The sequence below is a fragment of the Nothobranchius furzeri genome, chromosome 16 (assembly GCF_043380555.1).
Source record: "Nothobranchius furzeri strain GRZ-AD chromosome 16, NfurGRZ-RIMD1, whole genome shotgun sequence".
Taxonomy (NCBI): Eukaryota; Metazoa; Chordata; class Actinopteri; order Cyprinodontiformes; family Nothobranchiidae; genus Nothobranchius; species Nothobranchius furzeri.
This window is the reverse complement of record NC_091756.1, coordinates 58,784,937-58,802,733: the sequence shown is the minus strand read 5'-3', so window position 1 is coordinate 58,802,733 and position 17,797 is coordinate 58,784,937. Positions and strand designations below refer to the sequence as shown.

At 42.6% G+C, this 17,797-nt stretch overlaps 1 protein-coding gene and 1 long non-coding RNA gene across 5 annotated transcripts; one reads left to right on the top strand and one right to left on the bottom strand.

Moving 5' to 3' along the window:
• Positions 1-799: 799 nt before the first annotated feature.
• On the bottom strand, positions 800-3,842 carry barhl2 (BarH-like homeobox 2). 3 transcript variants are annotated; one of them, XM_015962336.3, is made up of 3 exons: positions 2,960-3,842; positions 2,244-2,460; positions 800-1,392 (listed from the first exon to the last, which is right to left on the bottom strand). In XM_015962336.3, exons 1-3 carry the CDS (start codon positions 3,525-3,527, stop codon positions 1,092-1,094), a joined length of 1,086 nt encoding a protein of 361 aa, XP_015817822.3. In that variant the 5' UTR covers positions 3,528-3,842; the 3' UTR covers positions 800-1,091. The 3 variants fall into 3 exon arrangements, with proteins under 3 accessions (XP_015817822.3, XP_015817821.3, XP_015817823.3); XM_015962335.3 differs by having other exon boundaries at positions 2,244-2,469; positions 2,960-3,841; XM_015962337.3 differs by having other exon boundaries at positions 2,244-2,457; positions 2,960-3,840.
• Positions 3,843-3,963: 121 nt separating this feature from the next.
• On the top strand, positions 3,964-6,477 carry LOC139063497 (uncharacterized). Of its 2 annotated transcripts, XR_011516867.1 has the most exons (3): positions 3,964-4,150; positions 4,372-4,446; positions 5,310-6,477. It is a non-coding gene; the product is annotated as an uncharacterized lncRNA (long non-coding RNA). The 2 variants fall into 2 exon arrangements; XR_011516866.1 differs by lacking the exon at positions 3,964-4,150 and having other exon boundaries at positions 4,157-4,446.
• Positions 6,478-17,797: the final 11,320 nt, after the last annotated feature.

Sequence of the window (17,797 nt, the reverse complement as noted above, 5' to 3'; positions counted from 1 at the left end):
CTTGGAAACTCGTGTTTTTAATTAGGCTACAGAAAATATGACCTGGAAAACGAGCACAACTGGCGCAGGACTTAGAACTAAAATTTTCAGCGCAATGAAGGTCAGGTAACACCCCCCCCACCCCCCCACCCCCCCACCCCCCCCCACACACACACACACACAACCCCACCCGTCCCTAAAAAAAGTCTAAAACAAGTTCACTAACGGCTATTGAACGCAGCAGATTATCACCATGCACCCCCTACACCCACACCCCCGCACCCCCCCACCACCGACACTTTCTTGATAGCGTCTTGTCTTGATCCTCGTGGGCTGAGGAGACTTTCAGGCTTATTGTCTGCTGCGCTCCCAGGGAACAGCTGTGGAGCCAAGGCCACATTCCCAGTGCAGCCGGACTCGTCGGGACCATTCAGGCCGCCACCAATCAGCTGCTGCGCATCCATATGCATGCGTGCTGGTAAACAGCGACAGAAAGGCTGCAAGGTGACCTCCAGTCCCTGATCACCGGGTCCGGATCGCCCGATTTAAAGACCATATGCTGCGGGAACTAATCAGATGCCTTCAGCTATCTGGGTTCGGCTCTGTTTAAAATCGGATACATTTAGGAAGCTACAATTTTATTTAATTGTAAATTGAAAAAAAAATTAAAAATTCTGAATGTGCATCTTTTTGCCTATAAATGATCATCTTAACATGTAAAATTGTGCTAATGATAAATCAGGATTTAAATAATTGATGCTGGCCCAGTTGGCTCCGACTGTTTGAATTTGGGTTCAAGATTTAATAGAAGCGTCTACAGTTCCTTTAGTATCGTTACGTCTTTATTCATTCAACTTCTTCTCCATCTAATAAACTTTATAAGTTTATTTACTAATGTAAGTGTATTTGTACAAAAGACAAACAAACAAACAATCAGACATGAGCAGTCCCGTCTGTCTGGACCCAAACTCGGAGTCTTCAAGAGAACCGGGCCTGTATTAAATACCTCCTTTAGATTCTTTTTGCAGAATGTCTTTGAACGTGTTTTGGAGTGGAGACCTGCAGCGCGTCCCGTTACGCACACCATCCATTTGCGTCTGAGTTTATGTGCTCTACCGCGGGTGCGGCGTGCCGGGGAGGGGGTTTAGCGCCGGTTGTCCCCCTGGCCCAAGGCCGTGAATGAGCACCCTCGGGACTAGAGGTCTCTGGAGGCCGGGGTGTGGCGCGGAGGGAGTCCGGTACATGCTGCTGTACATGGCTGCGGCCGCAGCAGCCGCCGTCGTGCTGTCCACGGTACCGAGCAGGCTCGGGTGGTAGAAATAGGGCGAGGGGAACATTCTCTGTAAGGCCGAGTAGTTTCCTGCTTCCGCCAAAAGCTCCAAACCGACCGCCGTTTGCCTCTTCCACTTCGTCCTGGAACCAGATCAAAATACAGCGCATGAATTATTCAGTCTCTCTGGATTCCGAGTCCCTGAACGCATCTTTAATTGGGATACAGAGGCCTAATTATTACAGCCATGAATAAACGGCAGGGTTCAGTTAGGCAGAAGGAAAATGTGCTTGCTTTAATGTCTTTGAGCTGCTCTAGGATAAACTTCAAATTTAACTGGCTTTCCTGAAGTTTTGTTAATATTGAAATTTTGAGTCATTATTTCTGAATTACTTTAGATTCAGATGGAAAACAAGAAGTATAGACACGTGGTTAAAAAGAACGCGATTTAATCTCAATTAAATTTGCGAAACAAACCCAAATTATGGATCATTTAAGGTTTATAAAATCCCTAAATTAAAAAAAATTAAGATGCATTTTAGACACGAAGCTCAATTTATTCCATTTTCACATATTTATTTATATGTTTTCAAAAAAATTAAATATCAAATATTTTTAGAAACAACTTGATTTCGGATGTAAGTCTGTTGTTTATTTTTATCACTTCCTTGTTTTTGGGCGCGACAGTTAGGGAACTATAACAACGATTAGAGAGAATATTAATGTAACAATTTGAAGGAAATTGTTTTATTTATTTTTGAAAAATTTAAAAGAGTTTTATTTCTTTATTTAATTTTTTTTTTTTCATTTTTTTCTAACCAGCTTGTCCCAAAGTAGTTCTGGACAATTACAGGAAGAGGAAATGGGATTTTTTTGTTTTTAACTTTAGATAAAAAATACATTAATAATAATAATAACAATAACAATAATAATAATAATAATAATAATAATAATAATAATAATAATAATAATAATAGGGGTGGTGGGTGCCTACCGTCTGTTTTGGTACCAGGTCTTGACTTGAGTGTCTGTCAGGTTGAGAGCCGCCGCCAGGTCCATGCGGTCCTGCACGCTGAGGTATTTTTGTCTCTCGAAGCTCCTCTCCAGCTGGTTGAGCTGATGGTCCGTGAAGGCTGTCCTTGCTTTGCGGGGCTTTTTCGTGCGCACAGGTGGACTGTCTCTGCTGCTGGAGATTTCTCGGTCACCTTCTTCTTTAGTGCCTAAGAGCAAAGTGAAGCAATCAACTCCAAAAAAAAAACAACCGTCCTCCCATTTAAATAAGCGCTTGTTCATCTTTCTTCGTTTATCTGAGAACGTGCACGCGCTAACTTTAATCAGCTCACACACTTCCCTCTCTTTACAACTTTTGGTGATTCGTCACCTGGAGAATTTCCCTCCTTTTCTTTCAGAAAACGAGACATCAATATATCAATCCGTCTCTATTTGTAGCCGGGCTTCAGCGCGCCATGATCCCCCTCCAGGAAGAACCATAATCTCTCTAATTGACCCACAAGGGAGGCCTGGGAGGATCACCAGCTTACATCTGTTTTCACATCTATTACACTAATACACGCATATAATAATAATAATTATTGTAATAATAATTATTATTATTAAAAATTCTGGCAGCATTTTATTTTGTTTTTACGCAGCTAAAGTGAGTTTTCTGCAAAACAATAATTCTATAAGTAAGTGATGGCCCACTCTTACCGTTGCATTTCATTTCGCTCTGAATCTCGTCCCTTTTGTCCAACTTGCTCCTGCTCTCCTCCTGTTCCAACTTGGGCCTGAAAACGTCCGGAGCCGTGGCACTTTCTGGTTTTGGTGTGTGGTGGGGCGAGGACACGCTGGTGCTGTAAGGTGCGCAGGCGGCCAGCGGTTTGTTCCCGTCGCCCAGAATGTCTTTGATTAAAAACGAGGAGGTGGCAGTCCTCGGGGCGCAGCCGGCCCCGGCGAGATGCTGCTGCTGCTGCTGCTGCTGCTGAGGTGACAGCGCCAATCCCTGCGCCTGGCTGTGGTGGTGGTGGAGATGCTGAAGGCTGTCCTGGACCAGATGCGCGTCGGCGCCGTGCTCCATGCAGACCGAGATGGGAGACGAGGGGTCCGTTCCCACGGTATCGATCTCCGAGCATGGCGACGGGGTTGCCTGGCTCCTGAAATCCGGTGTCCTACCGTCACTGAGCCGGAAGTCTCCGTTCATCGGCGCGGGGTTGCCAGAGTTCGAGGCGCTGGATAAAATAGTGTCTATCCCAAAACTCGACCCGCTGGATCCTTCCATGTTAAGAGAGGATGAGTGAGGTCTTCATAACATCAGTCAGACACTTCTCCCGCGGCGCGCAAACGAATCAACCGATCAAACGAAACTCAAGAAAACTGCTCAGTTAAATAAAACCCCTGTTTTAGGAGGAAAAGGGTAAGTTGTGATGAATAAAGCCAGAAAATCCTCAGTCCGGTGCGCTACATTCAGCCAGCCTGAGCCAGGTGCGCCTGCGTCCTCCTCGTCCCTTTTTTCTGTTTGGATATTGAACTTTGCGTTAAAAGTTGAGGCGCATTGAGAGATATACTCAGGCTGACTCCTCGACATCAGGCTCCCCCTTTTTGCCGCTAATCGCTCCAGTGTTGCTCCACAATGACTTCCTGTACTGACGTCACGGCCCACGGCGAGGGGGGGGGAATTAATATTTTCTCCTTTATAATAAACACTCGACGCCCTTTTCTCTCTCTCGCCCTCCACCCATCCACCTTTCCCCTACCCTGCCGCCATTGGCTTGCATCCGGACCGGTTCCGGGAACCAGCCAATAGGAGAGCTTGTTCTTGATTCACACGCACCGAGTTTAGGATCTCCTGCTCCGTTCTTAAAATAAAAAAGAGGGAAAATGCACACACGCGCTAAGGCCAAGGTAGGGACGTTTTATTTAGTTTTAATATAAAAATGTAGTTATTTATTTATTTGAGATTTTTAATCATCCGAACAGCACGGAGCTCGACTTTTCTTCCCTTTCAAGAAAATTAAAATTGATTTAATTAAATTAGAATATTTAGTTTTAATAAATCCTGAATATTTTGAAAAGACGGGTTGAATTTGTAATTAAGAGTTTAAATGGTTGCTTGATGGCTCCAGCTCCGTTCGGGCTCGGACCTGGCATCCTGAAAACCCACACCTGCTCCAAGAAGATCCAGCACGCGGGAGATCCAGGTAAGGTCGGCCTATTAAAGAGTGGGTGAGGGGGTGAGGGAGGGGGGAGGTAGCGGTGACTGTCATGACAGCACATGTTGTTAATAACCATGTCACCCTAATTAGTAAAGTAATTACGAGGCGCTAATGAGCGTTCAAAGGTAGTAGGAAATTCAGCACTTTCTCCGCTCCCGATTGTGTTTTGAATGATGTTGAAGGGGAAAAAATGAATAAAGATAATTTAGAGGAAAAATAAAATTGCGCAGCTGCTGCAGTTGGGAAGCTGCTCTCCGGCTGATGGGATGAGACTTTTCAGGAGCCGCTGATTCTTCATTCTCGCTTCCCGCTCGTGTTTAATTTTTTACTTGAATTTGTAGAAAATAAATCCCCGAGCATCGTTCGTGTCTCCATTTTTTTTTCCTCGAGTAGGTTGAAGGTAAGATTCTGGATGAAAAATCACGATTTGGTTTGTTCTGTGTTGTTACTTCTCCGTTTTACTTCATTTTATTTTGTTGTATGTAAAAAAAATATTTATTATTCCTACAGTTTTCCAACATTAGGTCAACAATTTCAGGCAATTCCTTGCGCTTTTACAACCATGTAGGTTATTATGATTAAACAATATTATTTAAACAACAAAACGTTTAAACCAATTTTAAATACAACTGACGTGATGCGTTTATCGACCGTGTTATATGTTTATTTTTAATGTATTACTGATGAATATAATTATTTACAGTTGTGGTCCTTCTTCATTCCTAAACAATTAAATTAAAACACATTTGTTTTAATTTCTATATGTAACACATTTATCACCTAATTTTAATTAAGTGTTTGTTATTAATCTTTTGACCAGACCTGAATATTTTCTCTTCTCTCCGCAGGCGATGACATAATCTGACCACGAGGCGGCGACAAAGCGAGCCAAACTCTGAGAGTAATTTAAGTCAAGCTGAGGCCTTTTTTTATCTACGATCAGACGTTTCACCAACCCAGCTCACTCCTAAACACTTATCGACATGTGATGAAGCCTGGCGACAGTCAGAAACCAGATCTTATGAGCCAACCAGCCCCTGCGCGTTTTATCCGCGCAGCCAATTAGAATCAAGCTCCAGTCTGTAATAAACCAGACCCTCCTTTCTAAAGCGCAAAACATTAACATCAGATCAATGCGATGTTTAAACGTGTCAGTGTGCGGAGAGGCGCGCGGGTTGCGCATCCACAGCAAACTGGCGCAATCGATGTCCTTATTACATTAGGTCTGGGGCTCCGCAGGAGCGGACTGGGACCAGTAGAGGTATTGGCTCCAGCCGATGGTCGGTGATGGGACGGAGAACGGGGTCCGCGTCGGGTCTGGAAGCTGTCACCGACACACACACACACACACACACACACACACACACACACACACACACACACACACACACACACAGCGTCGAAGGCTTGGAGAGGGGTGGGGGTTGAGTTTAAGGTTTTTTAAGTTTTCACAAGGAAACACCCGCGTTTCTGTAAATATGGAGTTTTTTTGGTTTTTAGTTTCATTTTTAAAATCTCATTTTTTAAATTATCATTATTTATTTTTTATAGAGTAATGATCCAATCTTATTTATTTAACTTTATTGTGTTTTTATTGTGTGTTTGTTGTGTTGTAAAGCACCTTGGGGGGTTCCAGGACTCTAGAAGGCGCTATATCAAAAACAGGCCGTTTACCATTTATTGTAATTATTCTTTTTTTGCAACTCGCTTAGCTTAATCAAAGCTCTGGTTATCAAATATAAACATAATTTGAGTTATTTTTGTTTGAAAAGAACCCCCTTGATCTATCAGCTGCTTGAAACGAAACATGTGTACACCAAAATGTTTTGTGAAAATGTGCAACAACACTTTTAAGTGCAGGACGTTTCAGCAGATGTAATTTTCCTAAGGCTATCCCTGACACATGGTGCGCACACACACACACACACACACACACACACACACACACACACACACACACACACACACACACACACACACACACCTACACACACACACACACACACACACACACACCTTTATAATCCAAATGACCTAATTGGCAGATTGTTTGTTTTAAGCTGGCCTGGACGATGTTAACCAGAACTCTGACATCCCAGTTAGCTCATCACACAAGTCAATAAACTGTTGTAGACCTCTGCCACGCTGGACGTGTCACCAAATTCCAGAAATGTAGATGTTACAGATCTGAGCGAATGCATTTTCATCCCCGTCATCCACACATTACAATAACCTTTAGATCAGTTTGTTCATCAGTATGATTGCACATTTTGAAACTTCATCCGAATTTGATTTTATTCACATGTAATTTTCTGTCTGTTTTTCACAAATCAACTAAGCAACCTGCATTCTGTCTGAAATATGTCTTTGGCTAAACATAGTACCAGTCTATACACAGCTAGTGGGTGGCAGTGTAAGGACTGGAGTCCAGTGATGTGTTTTATGTTCCAGTACACCACCGATAACCACACAGATTCAATGAAAACTTAAAAAAAAGAAAAGAAACACTAGAGCAGGGGTGTCAAACTCCAGTCCTGTATCCTGTGTCATTTAGTTGTTTCCAACACAGTTGACTCACCTGTGCAGCAGCCCATCAAGCTCTGCAGAAGTTTGTTAATCACCTGCTGAAAACAGTAAAACATGTTGGATAGCAGCCCTCGAGGACTGGACTGGGACACCTGTGCACTAGAGGGCTGAACCTGGTGCTGTGGCAACATTTGACCACAGCTTTCAAAACCTAAAAAAATGTGGACATTTTGACTGCTATTTATGTAAATGTTGGGATTTCTGTTCACAATGTTTAGGCCTCCCAAGAGATGCAATAATAATAATAATAATGTTGATGATGATGATAATAATAATAATAATAATAATAATGTTGATGATGATAATAATAAATAATAATACATAACAATAACAACAACAATAATAACAATAATAAACAATAGTAATATTATTAATGAAGAGATGGTTTGCTTTAATATTCCCCTAATAAACATGAAAATGCTAAAACAATCACTTTAACTTTACTTCTCAGTTTTCATGTGTTTTTAACCTTTTTGCTGCTCCAGCTTACATTCACTGGAAATCTAAATGTGGACTTTCTCTCCTCCTCCTGTCAGAGGGCCCCCATCAGAGATGCTCGAGAAGCGAGGAACACGCTGATATGAGTGTGTTCCAAACACAGGCTGGCCCCGGCAAGGTTGTTATAACAGTCGGTGGGGTCTATACAATCACTTAATTACCAAAGCTGTCAGTCACACAGGGCCGCTGCTGGCTCCGTCCATGGCTGCGAGCGGCGTTCCACTAGCAGCCTCCCTGAGTGATTGATCCATGCTGATGGCATCGCAGAAATAATTACAAGACGTCTCCTGATGTGTGATTCTGCACCACATTCACGCTTCACGAAGGTAATCGGGGGGATCAGGAGGGGTCAGTGCCATTTCCTATTACCTGAAGTCCAAGCAAAAAGGGTAAAACAACGCAAACAGAGTGAGGACAGGGGAGGGGGGGGGGCTTGATGTTAGAAATAGCTGAAGATGCTCACGTGCACTTTGTCAAAATGCTCTGCTTGATTCCTCCCCCCCCCCCCCCAAAAGCTCCCGGAGCCAGAAGCAGCACATCCTGTAACAGACTGATGGTGTCCAGCGTGGACTCAGAACCGGCTCGGGCTCATCTAAATGATTGGCATCGCATCTGTTAAACAGAAAGAGGCCAAACGGTTAGACGCGCAGCAGAGACAGGTGCAATAAAAACACAAAACTGCACATTCTGGAACAATAACATTAAAACACCACCCAAAATAAAGTTTGATCAACTCATGGACGTAATTTTCACTTTAGAAGTGGGGGGGGACATGGGGGGGGGGTGGGGGGGGGTATCTTTACAGTATGCTCTAATGGGAAACAGGCTTCAACACAAACAGTTGTTTTCCGCTTGGTCTTAGAGCTCAATCAGTGTCAATTTAATATAGCGTAATATTGTTTTTGGATGGTAAAAAGTGCAGGGGTCAAAACTTGACTTTGAAATAAGTGGGGGGGGGGGCATGTCCCCCCTGTCCCCCCCCCCCCCCCCCCAAAATTACGTCCATGGATCGACTCAATGTATGGAAATTAAAGTAAAAACTGGTATCATAAGATGAGAAAAGATTCACAATTTTTCATTTCTTGCTCTTTTGAACGTGTCACCCACTCTGGTTGAATGAAAAATCCAGTAAATTAGCTGGTTTCCTCAACTAGAACTTTTCTTTTCTTTTCAAATGTGATAATTAAAGTGAATTTACCAGAACATATTAAAAGTGGACTAAAACAGAAGGACTGGGGTCCCCTAAGATGACTGGATCTATATAAACACATAAACGAGAACCTAAAGTCTCGTTACTATTCCGCGTCATGGTACACAACACGGTCTTTGAGATTGATTCTTTAATGCCGGAGTCCCTCCTAATTACGTAGAGTATTACTGCAGATCATCCATTGCAAATATCACAGCCCAGCATTTCATTTTCAGGTTAGAATGACACATTAAAGGCTTTATGGCTGCTGACAGGCAAAAGAAGCCTAAAGTCACAAGCAGAATCCCGTTTCCAAAGGCGTTCATATTCACGGGGAAAGCGCTAACCTTTGTTAAACATCTCTCTGGTCTACACAGAGGCGCAGCAAGGAGAGCTGCTGCTGCTTTTTGTGCAAAGCATTACCCGTCCTTCACTTTCTGACAGCATTCACTCCCGGTGTCATAAACAAACAAACAAACAAATGAAAAAACACAAAGAGAACGCAAACAACACCGTGTAAAAGAGGGAATCAGGCAAGTAAACGACGTACGCGCGATATCTGCACCTTGAGCATCCTGCTCTGCGCGGGCAAAGTGGAGGCGTGATGTCACTAATGAACCCCGCAAAACGCGGCGGTGAATAATGAAACACAACGCTGCATTTTGCAACAGAGAGAATAAAAGGTGAGATCATCAGCGAGCAGAGTGGAAGAAAGCAAGCGATGATTAAATGATCAAAAGCTGGCAGAGTGAGTCTCTGTGTCACTGCGAGGCACACTCATCTACCCACGAGTGAAAGTTAGGTTTCAAGCGCAGCGTAATTATAGCCGGGGATGTCAGTTTGACATTAATGCAGCCAGCAGAAATTCTCTAATTGGCCTCAGAGGAGAAAGTGAACCAGAAAATATATTAACATTTTAAAAAAGCATATTTTGCCTAATCCTTTCACTTTCCAACAATATTTGAAGACCAAAATGCCCCGGGCATGAGAATTTAAATGAGCAATTTTGTTTTTGAAGGAAACGGCCAATGAGACAGAAAATAGACTAAAGGGAAATCATTAGCGTATGAGAGATCCTGACAGGCTCGCCTTGCTGACTGGCTGGCCTGTCACTAGGAGTCTGTGTTCTTCAGCTCCACGCTATGAGCTAAGCTGATAACATGAAAAGACCCATAAACGTGCAGCCAGAAGTCAAAGCCTATTATCCAGAAATTCTAATGCAGGGGTGAGGATGAAGAAAAGGACGAGGGTGGGGGCGGCTCTCCTTGTCTCCTGTAGGGCTAAATTGGCCAGATCGAGAGAGCCTATAACAGACGGTGTTATCTGACACAAACGTGTGCCAGGAGATGTTGTGGCAAATCATAACGTCACTCAAAAAAATACAACAAATCAAACAGAAAACTGGGAAAATAAAAGCAGAGAGAGTGAGCGCGGCAACAGACTGCTTAAAGTTAGACAGAGACGCAATGTCACACGCGCCCAGGCTGATGTGACATGACCGTATCAGAGAAACACAGCTAAGTGCAGTCAGGAGACGTTAGCCCAGTCCCCCGGTGACGAAGCAGCTGAGGCAAGCATCGCCCCTGGCGTGGGACTGCAGGGCAAACTGCTCAGGCTGCACAGCCTTGCCCTTTTGAAACAAAACAGAAAGGAATGGCCAGGGGAAGCTGCTCGGCCTCCGCGAAAGGGGGCAGGTTTATTTCCTCCAGCAATAAAGAGAAAAAAGAATGATTGAGAAGGCAGAGGAAAGTGAGAACAACAACAGATCTCTGAGACGGCGTCTCTTTTTGCACAACAACAAAGGGCATAGGATATTCCACCTCTTCTTTACAGCTGGCTGGTCAGAAGTTTCTCCTACATCTCTCTGCCTCCTGCTCTAGTCTGCTCACAAACACACCAGGACTGCTTGCAAAAGGTATGAGGATTTCACTTTTTTCCTCTGCCAGGCTGTTACCCTGAACACAGCAATTTAATCAGGCCCTTTGATAAACATTTGACACAAAGCAGTGGGCTTCTGTCTCTGCTGCCTACAGCCCAGGGCAAGAGATGGAGACTGACAAATTTTCATCCACAATTTTCTCTATTTTAACTCCACCTGTCAAACAGCATGCCAGTCAGAGTGACACAAAGATGGAAGGAATCAAAGCCTCTCTCATCTTCGAGGAGCACAGATGTGCACAGGGCTACAAGTTTAGTGGGGATTACAACGCCACATGGAGGATGAACAGATGCAGATCAAGCAGCGGTGATGTAACCTTTTACTAAATGAACATCAACCCTGACATGAAGAGAATTATTCCTCTATTGAATAGTTGATGACTTCTGCTGGAACTGGAAGCAGAAGTGGGCGATTATAGGACAAGTCCAGAATATAAAGACCTTCCTGTCTGCTCAGATATCGGCTCCAACCTGCCCCGATCTCAGCAGCGATTTGCAACAAACATCTAACTAGCGGAAACTACAAACTACCAACATTTGACCCTGCAGCACCGAGTGTAAAGCTGCGGTTCCTCGCCCAACGGAAGCAAGCTCAGGTTGGCAGGGTCAATACCTTCTTTACTAAGCCTACAGCAGGATGGAAGCCTCAGACTCAGGCAGGCGTCAGGGGACTTAACATGGCTGAGAGGTCTGTGGACCAACAGCAGCAGCGCTCCCCTGAGACCTCAGAGAGAAGATGCACTCACAACAGGCAGGAAATCTAAATACAAACGGCAACAACCTCCTCAATTGCTCCCGTGATTGAGTCAAACATATTGTCAAAGTTGTGTCTCGCTCTTCTGTGTATCATCTAGAAGTAAAGAAGCATCCCATCCGGCATTCCAGAGGCATCAATCCTGGGAATAAATACTATTACCTCTGGCTATACTGTGGCCTTCAAATCTAAAGCCCCTACCGGACCGGCAAGAACCCTCCTCCTTTATTCATTCCTTCTGCATAAAGCTCTGAATCTTATTTCCACATATCTTTGGATTCCCTTCAATCAGCTTCAAGGACTGTAAACAATGGGGCCGCAAATATGACAGGGAAGTAAATCCACCTCGGTTCAATTAAGGAGCTGCCCCGCAGCCCCCCGCGGCCCTGAGAGATGGGAGCTATAATTAGAAGAGGGTAGTAAACTTGCAGACATTATTGATGATCCGCTCCTGACACCTCCCTCGTGTTAGCATTAGCATTTTCCTTGAGCAGGGGGCTCACTGTCAGGAGAGGCTGGTCTCTGAGAGTCCGTGTCAGCAGGGAGGGGGTCGTATACGAGCCGCCGCAGAGCCGGGCCACATTACTGCAGCGGAGAGGAGGAGAGAGACACCTGGGCTCTCGTACAGACCCCTCTTGGTGCTCGTCCACCTGATGGGAACACGGAGACCCGGCTGTTCTCCACCTCATCAATACAGCGGGGCTTTTTGTCAGTAATTTGCAATAAGTGTCTGCGCAACATCTTAAGGGACCCGGGAATCATTACTGGCTGAGGCCTTACCCTGCTGCTAATTGGATGCGTTGGGCCTTATCAACTGAGGATTTTCCGAGACCTTTGACAGATACCAATTCGAAAATCATTGTTCAGTTGTCAATTTAAGAGACCGTTAAAAGAGCTTATTTTAATTTTAATTGGAACTTCCTCCTGCCTCCACGGTGAGCTGTGAGGATTAAAAATGAGCCCGGGGCACGCGTGAATGTGTGTGAGCGTGCTCCTCCGGAATGAGAGAAGCCATCAACAGGTAAAAGTTCTGACCGGTGTATGAATAAAGACGGCATGTAATGCACATTTAGTTTTACACGGCACCCATAGCCTTCTTGGGAGAGCATCATCAACATCAATTGCGTTTGAATCTGAGCTTCAAAGCTCCCAATTAAGCAAAAAAAATGCTATCCGCTTAAGATGTTTGTTAGGCGAGCGTGTTGGGACCACCATCGATCACCCCCGGTAAACTGACTGGCTGATAGCGCTGCCCTAACATATTTATGTGCCACATTCAATCAGTGACCCTGAACTGAAACACTGTCTTGGCTTTAATAAGGCCTGGAAAAGCTCGGCTCTGATTAGAAATGAGTTCAAAAGCTTGAACAGAAAGCTGATGTGTGTCAGCGGGATGCAGGGTTGGCATGTGAGGGGTCTATAGCTGCAGACCTGAAGGAGAATTTTCTTCTAAAGTTCAAATAATCATACTATATATATATATATATATATATATTATATATATATATATATATATATATATATATATATATATATATATATATAGGTAGGCTACATCAGAACATTTTGAATGTTATATCTGCAAACCATGTAGTTTGAAATGATTGTTTTAAACAGGAGTAACAAATGAAACATGTTTGAAAATAAACAAATCTTATCTTTAGATGTGATAATTAGCTAAGTGTTGTTGCACTTATATTCATATTATAAGGTCCATTAACCCTTTGATGCATGAATTATGAAATCTTCAACCATGATTTTTTAAACAATTTTTTTCATTTGTCTTTAGGTGTGAATGAAACAAATTTCAACAAATATTTTTTGTAAAATTTTATAATTTACAAATAATTTATTACATGTCCACCTCAGTGGACAACGTGCATTCTGAGCATGAAATATGTTGGCTTGGCTTACTGAAGTCCAAATGGAGGGGCTCAAATGCAATAAAGTCTTCAACAGCTGTGCATAATAGCAAAAACAAATAAATAACAATTTTGAGTACCTGTCTACTGTAGTGACCATTATGCATCAAAGGGTTAAATTACTGACACTTGGAGGCACAGAAGGGTGAAAATAGTATTTGCTCCTCGCACGTTGTTTTTATTTTTTTCTCTTAAAAGGATCAGATTAGCAAAAAATATTTCAAACAGATTCTAAGTAAATAGAAGATTATTATTTAAATAAAGATTTCATTTTAAAGGGATAGTCTAAGGAGCTTTGAAAGAAAAGCATCTGGACATCTTTGAGTTGCTTGAAGACGTTTCACCTCTCATCCGAGAGGCTTCTTCAGTTCTAAGGTCAAATGGTGGAATGGTCAAATGGTGGAGAGTCCCAGATTCAAACCCAGTGGGAGTCCCCCCCCCCCCCCCGGAACAAAAGACCCCCTGATGATCTTCTACATAAACACATGAGCCAAGGTGTGAGGGTGGGTGTGGGTCCTATTCAGCCAGAGTTTTGGGTGAGCTCATTGTGAAGCCTGGCCCCACCCTATCATGTGAATTCCTGAGGTCAGATGGCCCAGGATATGCGTGGGCGTTGAGGCATCTGGGAAGAGATCTCAAAACTGGATTATAGATGGCAGACAGTTGGTGTCGTAAACCACCGCCTCTGTTCAGAGATGGTTGCTCACAGTGGACATAAATGGCTTCCTTTACTCCTCTTTCAAACCATCTGTCCTCTCCGTCCAAAATGTGAACGTTGGCATCCTCGAAAGAGTGACCTTTGTCCTTTAGATGCAAATGAACTGCTGAGTCCTGTCCCGTGGAGGTGGCTCTTCTATGTTGTGCCATGCGCTTGTGAAGTGGCTGTTTGGTTTTTCTGATGTAGAGGTCTGGGCATTCCTCATGTTCATATTTTTAGAGTTTTTTCGCGAGGTATTCTTCAAGCTTCACCGTGTCTGCCGCTTGTTATCCTCTGCTCTCTTTAGGTTTCTGAGGGCGCAATGGCGACGTTGTAAACAACAGCGGCGTCCTGACCAATCACAAGCTTGCGTTGTCCGTCTCGACTGACGGATGTTTAGAAAAGAGAGCTCGACTCCGTCTGTCCTTGCGGAGCTCTCCGGCAGGCACGCAAGGACGTTGCGTGTCTCCGCACTGACGCAGATGGAGAAGCACGAATCAGGCTTGACGTGTTAAAAAGACAAACGCACAGCGAGGAGATACATTTTGATTTTGGTTCTACAAACGGACACTAGGGGGTGCTAAAAGAAAGCCAAAACTGTCTAGTGTCCCTTTAAGGGCAACAAAGCTGTCCAAATCAATTTGAACCTATGTGATAAGTGCTTACCTCCTAAACCTTCATTTCCCAAAAATTGTAATTAAAGGTGTAATTTGTAATAATTCTACAATGAAATAATCCCAAAACAGACTAACGTCTGAATTTTTGGGAAGGAAGGTTATACTGAAAGAAATTTCAGTCTCAGCCAGCTGGGGGTTGTCAGTTAATTTTATTTTTTATTTTTTGCGCTTTTGAAAAAACAAAAGGACGTAATTACTGTTGCCGAATGTTCACCGAGCTAATGCTGCAGTGCTGTCATATGTAATTCAACACCAGCAGGCAAAAATCTTAGAGCTGTTTAAAATAACCAAAGCCAGTAAATATTAGTGACCCAGAAGTTGTTTCTTGTACCCCTAAGAAGTCACAGTATCCTTTTGTTTCACTCTAATATCGGGTGAAGAGGCTGAGGCTAACGTTGAGCTAACAATCCTAATGGTGAATTAGAATCAAATAGTCAACTATAAAAATATCTTAAGCTACTTTTTCAATTACAAACGGCTCAGTGTTACAGTGGAATGCATTTATCTACTATGTATGACTCATCTTCATGAGTCTTTCGGAACAGCAAGCTAACAGCAAGACAGTAAACAGCACTTCCTCTAATGCCAGAGGCCCTCTACCGTAGAAAGTGTAGTACTACGATAAAACACCAGATATGACAATGTATTTATCTATTTATCAACTAGCTCTGTATGACTCATCTTTGCTTGTTATCTAGAATCTTCTGACGCTGATCCGTAACTGGCAACAGCCACAAAAATAATGGAATTTTACTTAAAAATTGGACTGCAGCAACCACATTTGACCACAGGCCACCATTCTTACATATTGCACCTTTGAGGAAAAGTGATAACTGTCAATGAGTCTTAGTATGAAATGAAGAAATGTTGTCCCTCTCTTATGAGAAAATGATTTTAACTCAGCCCCAAAAGAGGGTTCAGGATGAACAGTCTTGGTCAACGGTCAGACATTCTCTTTTAGGATATTCTGATAGAGAAAATAATTCATGTTTCCATCAGTTAGACGTATGATGCTATTTTTTTCTAAACTGCAACAGTAGTTTTACTCCAGGTGTAGAGGGATGTGCACCTTCAAGAAAATCCAAACTTTATCTTGTCAGTCAGCAAACAGTTGTCCCAAAAGTTAGCCTAGCCTTTAGTCATCAGAAGTTTTGATCAGGGCGTTCCACATGTCACCCCTCTGTTCATTAAACTCCATTGGCTACTGCTAGCTGTGTGCATCAAATTCAAATTGCTAACACTAGCATACAAAGTCCTGGACGGTATGGCTCCCATCTACCTGAATCCTCTTGCGAAGGCTTACGTCAAGGCCCGACCGCTCCACTCATCGAAGGATCGTCAGCTAGCAGTCTAGCACCACGCTCAGGACAATACTCTTTTCATGTATCGTTCCACAGATGTGGAATGACCTAAGCACTAACAGAACAGGAGCTTCCTTGTCAATTTTCAAAAAATTCCTGAAGACCCAGCTCTTCAGAGAGCATCTTCTAAACTAGCACCCTCCCTGCACCCGACCCCGACTCTACTGCTCACTCCATGTTCACTTCCCTCTATGATTGATTGTGCTGCCTCACTGCCACCTAGGATTGACTGAATAGTGTTTGTCGTTAGCCTCAAGGACAACCTGCTGACTTAATTATCACCTGTAAGTCGCTTTGGACAAAAGTGTCTGCTAAATACATAAACATGAACATTTGTCCACCTTGTCTTTCTTTTGCATTACTTTGGATGCTGTTTTGTTTTTTATTCCAGAAATGTCATGGATCAGGGCATGTTGTGTAGCTTTTAGCCTATTTTATATTGTCAGTAAGTTTAAAAAAAATTTAATGATTGTTTTTATTTCCGAACAACATGAAAGTGGCAAGTGTAATTTCTATTTACAAGACAGGAGATAAGCATCAATTTACAAATTATAGACCTCTGTCAATACTGTCACAATTTTCCAAAATATTAGAAAAGCTGTTTGTTAAAAGATTCAGTAATTTCGTTGATCAATATGAGTTGCTGACAGAATGCCAGTATGGCTTCAGGAATAATAGGTCAACAGTCCAGGCACTGATTGATCTTATTGAGGAAATAACAGAATGCATTGACAAAAAGAAGCATGCAATAGGGTTGTTTTTAGATCTGAAGAAAGCTTTCGATACAGTAAACCATGACGTATTGATGAGAAAAATGGAAAAATATGGTTTCAGGGACTGGATAAAAAGTTATTTATCAAATAGACAACAATATGTGCAAATAAATCAACATAAATCGGGACTAAGAGAGATACAATGTGGGGTACCTCAAGGATCAGTCTTAGGACCTAAACTATTCGTAATGTACATCAATGACATTTGTAGGGTTTCACAAGCATTGAAGTTTGTATTGTTTGCAGATGACACAAATGTTTTTTGCTCAGGTGTGGAATTGCAACAGGTCCTGGATGTGGTCACACAGGAAATAAATAAATAAAAAAAATGGTTTGATGTAAATAAACTGTCACTAAATTTAGAGAAAACAAAATTTATGTTGTTTGGTAATGAAAGTAGATACAATGAATTAGACATAGTAATTAATAATGTAAAAATTGAGAGAGTATAAGAAATAAAATTTCTTGGGGTGGTCATAGACAGCAGAATCTGTTGGAAGCCACACATCAAATATGTTAGGGGGAAGCTTGCACGGGGCATTGCTATATTGGGGAAAGCTAAGTATATTTTTAATCAGAAAGCACTTTATATGTTATACAATACAATGCTACTGCCATATTTGAGCTATTGTGTAGAGGTCTGGGGAAACACGTACAAAAGTAATTTACAAACAATAACGACAATGCAGAAAAGGGCTTTCAGATTAGTAACAAATGCAGGATATGTGGATCACACAAATGAACTTTTTATTAAAACGCGGACAATGAAGTTCCAGGACTTGGTTAAATACAAAACAGCACAAGTAATGTATAAAGTAAGAAATAAATTAATGCCTGATAAAATACAGAAACTGTTCATAGAGAGAGAAGGAGGATATAACCTGAGAGGGACACTAAACTTAAAGATACATAAGTTTAGAACAACATTAAAACAGATGTGT